Genomic DNA, 12,894 nt, shown 5'->3' with positions numbered 1-12,894 from the left:
GTATGTATACATATATATGTGTATACATATATATATATATATATATATAGAGAGAGAGAGAGAGAGAGAGACCCTCCCTGGGTCTTCTCATTTCTGTATACATACACACAATAAACCAGAATGTAAAAGACTACATATATACATACAGACACATGCATATATGTTTGTATCCTTAATATCTGAGGACATCAACACTTGGGGTACAAGTCAAGACTTTAGAGGCCATGGATGGGCAAAAAATGAGATGACAGAAATAATAACTAAACTCCTTGTGAAAAATGAACATTATTTGAAAATGAAATTAAAAAAAAGAAATGTGATGAGAAGGAGGGGTTCAAACAGGATAAAGAAGAGAGGCTGAAGTACATAACAGAGCATTGGGAGTTTTAAGAATGGGTCAGGCGCAGTGGCTCATGCCTGTAATCCCAGCACTTTGGGAGGCTGAGGCGGGTGGATCACCTGAGGTCAGGAGTTTGAGACCAGCCTGGCCAACATGGCAAAACCCAGTCTCTACTAAAAATACAAAAATTAGCCAGGCGTGATGGTGGGCGCCTGTAGTCCCTGCTACTCAGGAGGCTGAGGCAGGAGAATCGCTTGGACCCGGGGGGTGGAGGTTGCAGTGAGCTGAGATCGCACCACTACACTCCAGCCTGGGTGGCAGAGCGAGAATCCGTCTCAAAAAAAAAAAAAAAAAAAAAAAAAAAAAAAAAAAAAAAAAAAAAAAAAAAAAAAACTAGAATTACTCCTATTCAATCTTTAGTTGTTTGCATTCTTATGATTAAATAACACACAACCCAATGTCTCCAGAACATTCGGTAATGTTTACTACAAATTTTTAAAAATCTGTAAGTTATTTTGATTTGGTTTTTTTATTGTGTTGCTTTCTGCAGTTTTACAACTGAAGAAGCAGTTTCTGGGATCAACTATTTGGGATCAGCAATTTAGAGGAGATCAAGGAACACCCTAGAAATACAAGAGGGAAGAGTCAGAAGCAGAATTGCACTTACAGAGTAAGCCCTGGGAGTTTGCAGACATCTAAAGGTTTCCAGCAGAGAAAAAGAATGAAAATTCCAAATTCAAGGACTAATTACACAGTTCTGAGGGTAGGGTTCTGGAGCATTCCATTAGATCAATTATGATGGTATAAATCAGCGTGCAGATTTCAGGGACAGGAACACAAAAGGCAGGTTCTGAGACAAAGACATATACAAGACTCAGAAGGCTGGCAGTGCGGTGAGTTGGGGCATGACGCAGTAAGCTCTCAGATTCCTCATGCTGGCCAGGGCTGAGGGCACACCCAGCCCTGGTACTATAGAGCAGGCAAGCTGGCTGGGATAGAATAGTTCAAAGACTACCAGAGTAATTCCAAGACATGAATTTAGTACCAGCGGAAGATATAACATGGACAGAAAATTGCTTATTTGAAAATAAATATCTTAGGACCAGGAATTACTCTAGGGTAGGAGAGGGGTGTCTAGCATATTTAAGCATAATAACTCCAGTGATTTATTAATCACTCATATGTGTTTGGCACTGTCATTATCCCTATTTGGTCTTATTATTGCCTTCTTTTCAACCATAAGGAAACGGAGGTTGTAACCTCTTGGGTAACCTCCCTGTAGCTCCACAGTGGGCAAGTGACAATGTCAGGAACTGAATGCAGGCAACTGTTGGGCTTAAGTCCCTCTTCATGCTTTAGAAAGACACTTAGTGTTCTTTATCAGAAATGATATGGAAAAGGCCAGGTGCCATGGCTCACGCTTGTAATCCCAGCACTTTGGGAGGCCAAGGCAGGTGGGTCACCTGAGGTCAGAAGTTAGAGACCAGCCTGGCCAACATGGTGAAGCCCTGTCTCTACTAAACATACAAAAATTAGCCAGGTGTGGGGGGCGCATGCCTATAGTCCCAGCTACTCAGGAGGCTGAGGCAGGCGTATCACTTGACCCCAGGAAGTGGAGGTTGCAGTGAGCTGAGATTGCTCCACTGCACTCCAGCCTGGGCAACACAGCGAGACTCCATCTCAAAAAAAAAAAAAAAAAGATATGATATGGAAAAGACTGGGACCAGAACAATTAGATCATGTAGATAACCTCGGAAAAGAAGGAAAAGACTCAGCCCTTGCATCCTCGATAGAGCATACCAACAGCCAGATGTGAATGGAGTTGGAACCCCTCCCTTGCCATTCACACATACAGAGTGCCCTGCACTTTATAGGAGGGTGATTATGCTGAGAAGACTATTTGGGCCCTCAAAGATAGCCATACCCTTGCTCCTGAAACCTGTAAATATGTCACCTTACATGGCAAAAGTGACTTTGCTGATGTGATGAAGTTTATGAGTCTTGGATGGGAAGGTTATCCTGGATTATCTGGGTTCAGTCTAATTAAAATAGACCTTAAAAGTGGAGTATGTTTTCTGACGGTGGTAAGAAGGGATGTGACGATGGAAGAGGCTCTGGAAGATGGCAGTGTGAGAAAGGTCTCACGACCTGTTTCCGGTTTTGAGATTTGGGAGTGGGGTACTTGTAAGGACCCGAAAGCAGCTTCTAGAAGACAAGAGGGACCCCAACTGACAGCCAGCAAGGAACTGGGGACCACAGTCTTACAACCACACAGAACTAAATTATCTCAACACCAATAACCAGGAAACGGATTCTCTCCTAGAGTCTTCAGAAAAGAACAGAGCCTATCAACACCTTGGCCCTGGAAGTCCCATGTCAGGGGACCTTGAGACCTACAGAACTCTAGAAAAGACATTTGAGCTGTTTAAGCCTCAAGGTTTGTGGTAATTTGTTATAGCAGCAATAGAAAAATACAAGGGCAGGATATGAAGCTTGGCAAAATGTCTTGTCTTACTTCCTAACTTTGCAGACAGGGAATTCCCCCGAAGAACGATAACGGGGCTCTCTACTCCCAGGGAATTTTTTACTTTTTTTTTATTTTTTTGAGACAGGGTCTAATTCTCTCACCTAGGCTGGAGTGCAGTGGCCTGATCATAGCTCACTTCAGCCTTAATCTCCCGTGCTCAAATGAGCCTCCTGTCTTAGCCTCCTGATAGCTGGCACTACGGGCACCCACCACTGTGTCTGGCAATTTTTTAAAAATTTTTAGTAGGGAGCAGGTCTTGTTATGCTGCCTAGGCTGGTCTCGAACTACTGGGCTTCAAGGATCCTCCCACCTCGACTTCTCAAAGTGCTAGGATTACAGGCAGTGTGAGCCACTACACCCAGCCCCTTCTAGGGCATCGATCACCTACGTCAAGAACATGAACATGGTGAGTCACAAGGTCAGATGTAACAATGTGTATCTGAGGCCCAGAGAGCTGAGCAGCTTTTGTGGGGGTTTATGATATCAAGAACATGCGATGTCAGTTTTAGCATCGTGTTTCAAAATATATCGAAGACTCTGAGAACCTCATGAGGGAGGTTTATGTTTTGCAAATTTAAAATTTGTAATACAAATAAATTTGTTTCCATATGTTCCTTTCTCATTCTGGGGAAACTTTACATAGAAAATAACGTCTGAATTTCTCACATTGATACTATTTTATCTAAATACCACAATGCTATAAATATGTTCCTCTAGACCATCAAGGTGCAGGGATGACCTAGTCCAGGGCAAGGTATGTCTGTCTCTGTGTGATATAGTTTGGATGTGTGTCCCCTCCAAATCTCATGTTGAAATGTGATCTCCAATCTTGTAGGTGGAATCAAGTGGGAGGTGTTTGGGTTATGGGGGTGGATCCCTCATGAATGGCTTGGTGCCCTCCCCAAGGTCATGAGTGAGTTCTCTATTTGCTCACAGGACAGCTGGTTGCTTAAAAGAATGTGGTGCCCCTCTCTCTATCTCTTGCTCCTTCTCTTGCCATGTGACATGCCAGTCCCCCCTCACTTTCCATAAGTAAAGGCTTCCTGAGGCCTCGCCAGAAGCCTAGCACATGCTGGTGTCTTGTTTGTACAGCCTGCAAAACTGTAAGCCAAATAAACCTCTTTCCTTTACAACCTACCCAGTCTCAGGTATTCTTTTACAGCAACACAAAACAGACTAAGAGATCATGGTAGAGCTGCAGAGCCCTGTCCAAATAAAGCAGTACAATTGAGGAAAATTGCTGTGCATGTTTGGCACTTGCTTTCAGAACGAAAACATTTAACTTTTATACGTCACTTGGGCTAAGACAATATGCATTTATCCAACACAGATGAATGTAAGAAAATAGAGCTCCCGAAAAATGGCTTACATGCAGTGGGTGAGCTAATGGGGAACTCCTGAATGTGTTTCCAGAAACTACAAGCGATGTGAAGACTATGAAGAAAATACAGGAAAGAGGCAATGTGAAAGCCAGTCTGTCTGTTCCAGACATTTATTTATTGGTGAAGGGGATTCAAGGCAGATAATATTCTTATGTGCTTGGTGCCTCTGACTCAGAGACATGGAAGGGCTATTTTGTGAAAGAGAGGGGGTGGTAAATCCAAGATGGGCTAGATGGAGGTAAACGAGTAGGCAAGGAAGACAGGATGAGGATTGAAGGAAGGGAGAGAAGATGAAAAATAGAAAAAGACTAGTAAAGAAAAAGCCTGAGTAAATCCACAAGTAGGCTTGGAGGGAAATCATTCAACAATCTAAGAAAAATGCAATTGGAAGGGAAAGGCAAGTTAAACAGTCCTCAGACAGCCTCAAGAGCCAGGAAGTCCAGTTCTCACGAATAATCACATATAGTTCCTATACTACTTACTTCATGGTATAAAAGTCAAATATCTTCAAGAAAAAAAATTACTAATTTTTACATATTAAAAATGTTTCAATGTATTCTAATTATTTTAATTGTTGTATTGTTAATATTTGTACATAAAAATCAATGTTTATAAGAATGGATTATATTTATTTTTTATTTTTATTTATTTATTTATTTGAAACAGGGCCTCCCTCTGTTGCTCAGGCTGGAGTGCAGTGGCATGATCATGGCTCACTGCAACCTATGCCTCCTGGGCTCAAGCCATCCTCCTCCCCTCTCAGCCTCCCTAGTAGCTGGAACTACAGGTGTGCACCATGCCCAGCTGATTTTTGTATCTTTTGTAGAGACAGGGTTTCACCATGTTCCCCAGGCTGGTCTCAAACTCCTGAGATCAAGCCATCCCACCTACCTCAGCCTCCCAAAGTGCTGGGATTACAGGTGTGAGCCACTACACCCAGCTAAGGATGGCTGATAGTCTGAATAAATGTAGAAGTATATAAAGGATATGAATATTAAATAAATTTATACATACATATATAAAATCATGCTCAGTGTCACAGAATATAAGGTTCTTCATATCCATAAGGATATTGTTGCAGAAAAAGGTACTAAATATCAGGTAAATTAAAAAACTGGCTCAAAGTTAATAACACAAACAAGTTAACCCACATTAACAATTCAGACAAGATTCCCATCCTGCCCCAAACGTGGTGGCCAATGAAATCGGAATCTCTTTCTGCTAGCATTAATTTTTCATTTTATATCAATTCCACTTAAAAAGAGTTCTTTTAAAAGAACTTTAAGTCATCGATTTGGTTATCTGGTTCTTTCCTGTGATTTCTTGATTCCATCAGTTCCATCACATTTCCGATCTCGCAGACTTAAAAACCCAGCATGAGTTTTAATTCATCTTACTCATCCTTGGACACTAATTCATACCGATTTTACTTTTAAACGGCCTTTAAAAAAACAATAATTCTGTTCTTATTGCCTCTCCCATGGAGTTCCTCCCCACTGGTTCTCTACTTTAACTTGCCATGCTTTGGGGCACCATATAGTCGGCCCTCCATATATGTGGGCTCCTCATTGGCAGATTAAAATTATTCAGAAAAAAAAAAACAGTGTAGTACAAAATAATACAACTAACATATGGTATAACAACTATTTACATAGCATTTACATTGCATGAGGTATTATATGTAATCAAGAGATGATTTAAAGTTTACTGGAGGATGTGTATAGGTTACATGCAAATACTACACCATTTTATATGAGAGACTGGAACATCCTTGGTATCCACTGGTGGGGGAGGCTCCCTAGAACTAATCCCCAGCAGATACCAAGGAATGACTGTATTTCTTTCCATAAATCAGAGCACTAATGATCACTCCTATATTTTGACTCTTAATAGCTCTTATATGCTGTTTAATCAAGAACAAGCTCTCTACAATATGATCAACTGTAATTCTCAACATATCTTTTATTACTTTCCTTACAGCTCTAAGATCCAGCCAAGCCAACCCTTGTAGCCCTATTTCCCAAACATCCCATGTTTTTTTGCTTCTACACTTTTGCTTAAGATTTTCCTTACTCAGAATTCCAACAGTCCACTTTTTGGATTAAAAAATCTCCCAGTACTGGGTATATACCCAAAGGATTATAAACCATGCTGCTATAAGGACACACGCACACGTATGTCTATTGCGGCACTATTCACAATAGCAAAGACTTGGAACCAACCCAAATGTTCAACAAAGACAGACTGGATTAAGAAAATGTGGCACATATACACCATGGAATACTATGCAGCCATAAAAAATGATGAGTTCATGTCCTTTGTAGGGACATGGATGAAACTGGAAACCATCATTCTCAGCAAACTATCGCAAGGACAAAAAACCAAACACTGCATGTTCTCACTCATAGGTGGGAAGTGAACAATGAGAACACATGGACACAGAAAGGGGAACATCACACTCCGGGGCCTGTCATGGGGTGTGGGGGGAGGGGGGAGGGACAGCATTAGGAGACATACCTAATGTTAAATGATGAGTTAATGGGTGCAGCACACCAACATGGCACATGGATACATATGTAACAAACTTGCACATTGTGCACATGTACCCTAAAACTTAAAGTATAATAATAATAAAAAAATAACTAAAATCTCAATTGCTTCATGCAGAAAAACTCCAAAAATAGAACATTTATGGCATGCTTTTTGTATTATGTTTGGCTGTGTTTTATTTTTTGAATAAATATTTATAGAGGAATAAAAAAAAATCTCCCAGTACTTAAGTGCTTATGTCAAATGCTACCTCTTTCTCAAGAACTTTTAACCATAATATATAATCTCTGCCTCAATGGAGCCCTCATAAAAATTTGTACAAATGATACCTTGCATTACATTACAGATATCTGGTATTTCTCTGTGTCTCCCTACTCAATGGTAAGCTGCCTTCTATCCCTCATCTTTACACTCCCTTCAACAGGACAGAGCCTAGAAAATATGCAGTGCTTCACAAGTGTTGCTAAATTGAATTCAATTAGCTCTTCCTAAATTACTAAAACTGAAACTCTTTAAGAGACATATTTCAACAGCAATTTCAAAAGATTTCTAAGAAAACAATATATTGTTTAAGTGTCATTGTAGCTGGTCATGGGGTCAACCAGGAATGCTTTAGAAATATCAACTGAAAGTTTCTTTCCATGCAATCAAACATTTTGCCATTCTTTCTTTTTTTTTTTTTTTTTTTGTGATGGAGTGTCACTCAGTCACCCAGGCTGGAGTGCAATGGCGCAATCTTGGCTCACTGCAACCTCTGCCTCCTGGGTTCAAGCAATTCTCTTGCCTCAGCCTCCCGAGTAGCTGGGACTACAAGGCGCACACCACCACACCCAGCTAATTTTTGTATATTTAGTAGAGACAGGGTTTCACCATTCTACCAAAATTATTTTACCCCTTAATAGACCATCACATGCATAGGAACACTCACGTGGCTGGATCTTTATGCTATAAAAGTCTGTGGAAGATGGATGTGCCATGAACAAGTGGACACTGGAAGAAATAGACTTCTAATGGCGGGAACCTAATCACTTTCAACCAGCGCAAACTATAGTAAGTATGTTTCTTATGATTCACATTATAAAAATCCCAATGGACTTCACTTTAAAAGGGCATAGTGTATCTAATACAGCTGCCCTGAGGCTGGGCCAAAATCCTTATCCCTACTTGACCTTTTGGGCCTTGAATCAATAACAGACCCAGACTACATGAAGAGAAGTAAATTGCTCTCACTGCATTAAATGCCCGACAAACACTAGGCCAGCTATCTACCCATCTGTCATCTCCATCCACCCATCCTTCCATCCATACTAGCCCACTTGTTATGCATCACTGTAATAATATTATATTACGTACATATACATTTTAATATGTACTGAGCACTTACTTCATGTCAGACACTAGTCTAAGTATTTTACGTATGTTAAACCTTACATTTTATAAGTTAGGTAATGTTATTCCCATTTTACAGATGAAGAAATCAAGGCTCAGAATGTTTAAGTAACTGTCCAAGTTCATACAGCTATTAAGTAGTAGGACTAGGATTTGAATCCTGGAAATTTTCTCCCAGAGTCCGTACTTTTTTTTTGAGACAGCGTTTCATTCTTGTTGCCTAGGCTAGGGTGCAATGGCATGATCTCAGCTCACTGCAACCTCTGCCTCCCAGGTTCAAGCGATTCTCCTGCCTCAGCCTTCCGAGTAGTTGGGACTACAGACACATGCCACCAAGCCCAGCTAATTTTTGTGTTTTTTAGTAGGGATGGTGTTTCACCATGTTGTCCAGGCTAGTCTTGAATCCTGACCTCAGGTGATCCACCCGCTTCAGCCTTCCAAAGTGCTAGGATTATAGGCATGAACCACCACACCCAGCCCAGAGCCCATACTTTCAATCACTCCATGATATAGTACTATGAGAGAAGGATTTTGTTTTCTTCTTAGAAGTTGGAGAGGTCTCTGAAAGTTACTCTATTTCTGGAAAGGACCTACAGGAACTTTCATGGAGGTAAAAGCACAGGTGCACATAAACATAGGAAACCTGCTATGTTTCCATATTACAGTGATAAAATTGGAACTACTTCTTAAAAATAAAACTGAGAAGCTAAATTTGAAGCATGGAATACGTCGACGAGCTCGCAAGGCAGCCCTATGTGCTACTTGTAGGGATCTCCGCATGGGCCCCACAAACGTGGTCAGGGCATTTGCAGGGACAGATTCTGCTCAAGGCCCTGTAGAGCTGGCTTTGATGGGCATCAGTCAGCAAGATGAGAATAAAAAATGAACTTCATTATTCCATTCAGTCTTAAAATAAAGAGAAGCATTTCGTCTTCTACAGAAATGCATGCATAACCAAAAAAACCATGCTTGACTCAGTCCAGCATTTTGTATCAGGAAGGAAGGAATGCAGTGACTAAGATGCTATGAGTAAACAACAAATCATTTTCTATGGGAGGGAAAAAAGAACGCTGTCTACCACAGCATTCCTTCTGCATAGTTTCACAGAGAAAAGCACCAGCCTAGGTTCTTCAACAGGGAAAGTGAATCTGATGGCACTTACAACTTTCACCAGTTAAAGGCTGCATCTTACCTCTTACTTCTCTAATAAAACAACAAAAGAAAAAGCCCTGGAAAATTTGTTCAAAATTCATGATATTGAAGAGGGCTTGCCAGAGGCCATAGGTCAGAGAAGCCAAGTAACAGTCAAATTTGGAATGAAATATTAGGCGGTAACTTAGCTTTCATTCCAAAGGGCTACCCTTAATAATACTGCAGCTTGTAGGACTGCGAAGTTAAATAACAAGTTGTGGCATCCAATATTTTATTTTTATTTATTATTTATTGAGATGAAGTCTCACTCTGTCACTCAGGCTGGAGTGCAGCGGCACGATCTTGGCTCTCTGCAACCTCCACCTCCCAGGTTCAAGCAATTCTGCCTCAGCCTCCCAAGTAGCTGGGATTACAGGCACATGCCACCACGCCTGACTAATTTTTGTATTTTTAGTAGAGACTGGGTTTCAGCAAGTTGGCGAGGCTGGTCTTGAACTCCTGACCTCAAGTGATTCACCTTCCTCGGCCTCCCAAAGTGCTGGGATTACAGGTGTGAGCCACCCCACCCGGCATTCAGTATTTTTAAAGGGTTGATCCACAGGCTTCACAGGGAAAACAAATCAAGTTGATGCACCTGCACCCCTCCAAATTTCTTCTATGACTATTTTTTGCATTGCCAAGCAGCCTGCATATTAAGTAACCTAACTTATACACTACTGGGCCCAGGTTCCAAGAAAAAAATATTTTGCTAAAAACTCATTCTTGATCTTTCTATGTTAGTGTTGGCTGTCTTATTATTCTTAGCTACATTGAGGGTAAAATAAGAGGCTAGTTTTTCCTACAAATTTGCCAAACCGTGGCTGGAATGCATTGTGTTGTGCTTTCACTAATGGAGTTCTGTGTCACTCACAAGGCACTAATTGAAGCTCTTGGCCTTAAGTAAAATGACACATTTATCTGAAACAGGTAAAGAGGTTAAGGGTGTTCTCTGGGAAGGAATTTTTTGACCCTTTCCAATATCTGAACCTGAATCACTCCTTAAAAATGTGCAAGGGAAGTGAATGTATTTTCACTCCACCCTTACAAAATACCAAGTTTCATTGCAACTCAAAAATTCAAGCAGCTAGAACAATGCAAGAACAGTCATTCTAAGTAAATATGTGCCTGTTTACTTTTTTCCTTGTTATAGTTTTCTGATATGCACTCCCGCCTGTGAACTATAGTATAATGATGAGAGAGCAAATCAGGCTTCAAAGACAAAACCTGCCTCCCTAGAATGGAGGAAAATAATACATTCCCCTTCCCACTGTTTCCTATATAAAATAAAATACAGGCCAAAGATCTACAAATATTATGATTAACATTCTTGATAGGGATAGGAGAACCCAGTAAAATAACTCCATTTGTGAGGACATTGGGGAATTTATTCTGTAATGAGGAACTTTAGAGGCAAGTGAGATTTTAGAATTAAGCAAATGACGGCCAGGTGCAGTGGCTCCCGCCTGTAATCCCAACACTTTGGGAAACTTAGGAGGGAGGATGGCTTGAGCCCAGGAGTTGGGGGACCAGCCAGGGCAACATAGCAAGATCCCATCTTTAAAAAAATCATAATTTTTATCATATATAATAAAATATATAATTAAGTGAATGAATTTTTAAAATATTACTTCCATTCAAGTTCAGAGCCTGGGGGATAAAAGTATTGTGACAAATGATGCCAGAATTAACTAGCCAAAGTGTGGCAATTGCAGTAACTTAATTGGTGCTTATGTGAAAGGAGGCGTATCCCCACCCTTCACTCTTCTAGGGGAGTGGCAGAAATCCCAGAAGAGGAGTTCCGACCTCCCGAGGGAGGAGACAGCGCCGCCCCCTTACCTGCACAGGTGCTCCCGTCGTAGGTCTCGCACACCCACTCGTGGCACTCACACAGGGGCCCGAAGAACATGCCCGGCTCAGTCACGTGGCAGATGCAGACGCCGCAGTCGCAGCGGCCCCGGCCGTGGCACAGCGCGGCCCCCGGGGGCTGCCCAGGTGCGCGGCAGCGGCGCTCCGACTCGGCCCGGGACAGCCTGCAGGCGGCGCCCGGCCAGCTCCTGCGCGGGCGACAAGCAACCGGCAGGCCGGATCAGACGCGGACGCCGCCCCCTGCTCCGAACCCACGTTTCCTCCCCATTGTCCCCTCCAGGTGCAGACGTACAACCCCAAGTACAGGAAGCCTGAGGCCCACATCTCTCTGGGGTCCAAGCGCTGCCTCGAAGGGCTGTATTTTCCCAAGCAAACAAGTATCACCCACCAGAGAAATGACCAGGGCCCAAAATGTGTAATGGGTGACCTGCCCCCTGGACACAGGTCCTTCCTCCAGGTGGATAGAGGTGATCTGCCCTGCTCTTTGCTAGTTTATCACTAAATCTTATTATGCACATTTAGATTAAATACAAAGTAATCCAACGTATGGCACTCAGCTGACTTTTCAGTTCTCCTTTAAAAAACGTCCCACTGCTATCTGATGGCCAATGAGCAGTTATATTATAGAAGAGGTGAATCTATAGAAAGAGTTAGACATGTTATGATAGGATCGGGCATAATTTGCATTAAGCAGTCTTTAGGAACTCTACTTTTCAAAAGTTTAGTTTCACTATTGCAGTGTGCCTCAGTCTCTTTCAGGATGTGATACAAAATGTAATACAGACCTCCTGTTGCTGCTGTTGAGAAACAGAGATCATTCTGCTTTATAGGTTGTGAGAAGATACAGGTACACATAGAATTTTAACTCACAGCAGAAATTCCTCCTGATATGTATTTGCAGAAGAGAAAATTATATTTTTATTCAATGATTGCATTTTTCCAAAGGAAAAGCAAAAGGACAGACATGAGGCAATACACAGTGTAGATATAAGGAGAGGAAACGGAACAGGTTGAAAACAGTTTATCCCGTGTCCAATTTAGTAACAGCTCTTGGCTTAGGGCAGCCATCCTGCAAGCTTGAGCCCTGCCACATAAGCAGGGCAGGTCTGTACTGAAGAATAACAAACCAACTTACCTCAGAGATGGCGAGAAGCTTTGAGGAACAGCTGACAACCCAGCAAAGAGAAGGGAGGACGCCAGCAGCAAGAAGTTCCTGAAGCCTGGGGGACGCATGCTGAGCTCCTGGGCCGCTCCTGGGCTGCTCAGGGCGAGCTGCACTTCTGCAAGGTGGGGTTCACCGAGGGAGGCGGCAGGAGGGAGAGGTGCCACCAGCAGATGGCCGGGCAGACGGACACCCAGGCTTGCAGGTCCGGGGCTCCAGCAGGAGTTGCAATTGCGTTGATGAGCTGCCTGCGAGGATTTGGGCAGCGGCACTGCTCTGGGCGGGGTGCTGGTGCCAAACCCCTCAGTGGAGAGTCTAGGCAGGGAAGTAATTAGAAACAGTTGTACAAGCAGATGGTTTATTTTGACATAAAAAAAAAAAAAGTGTCCTGTTCACAGATTTCAAGTACAGGCCCCAGAAACATTTGACAAGAGAATATTTGGACTGGCCGATATTAAAGAGACCTTTAAAATAAGCCCTGAGTTGT

General features: G+C 42.2%; 1 protein-coding gene across 1 annotated transcript in view; it reads right to left on the bottom strand.

Moving 5' to 3' along the window:
- The window catches only part of ITGBL1 (integrin subunit beta like 1), a 265,662-nt gene extending 252,968 nt beyond the window's left edge, over positions 1-12,694 (bottom strand). Inside the window, exons 1-2 of the mRNA XM_003270154.2 lie at positions 12,381-12,694; positions 11,216-11,433 (exon numbers count right to left, since the gene is read on the bottom strand). Coding sequence (XP_003270202.1) covers positions 11,216-11,433; positions 12,381-12,478 — 316 coding nt within the window. The 5' untranslated portion in view covers positions 12,479-12,694. The remainder of the gene's footprint in view (positions 1-11,215; positions 11,434-12,380) is intronic.
- Between the last annotated feature and the right edge of the window lie 200 nt (positions 12,695-12,894).

This window comes from Nomascus leucogenys, chromosome 5 (genome assembly GCF_006542625.1).
Source record: "Nomascus leucogenys isolate Asia chromosome 5, Asia_NLE_v1, whole genome shotgun sequence".
Lineage (NCBI taxonomy): Eukaryota > Metazoa > Chordata > Mammalia > Primates > Hylobatidae > Nomascus > Nomascus leucogenys.
This window is presented reverse-complemented; position numbering and strand designations above follow the sequence as displayed.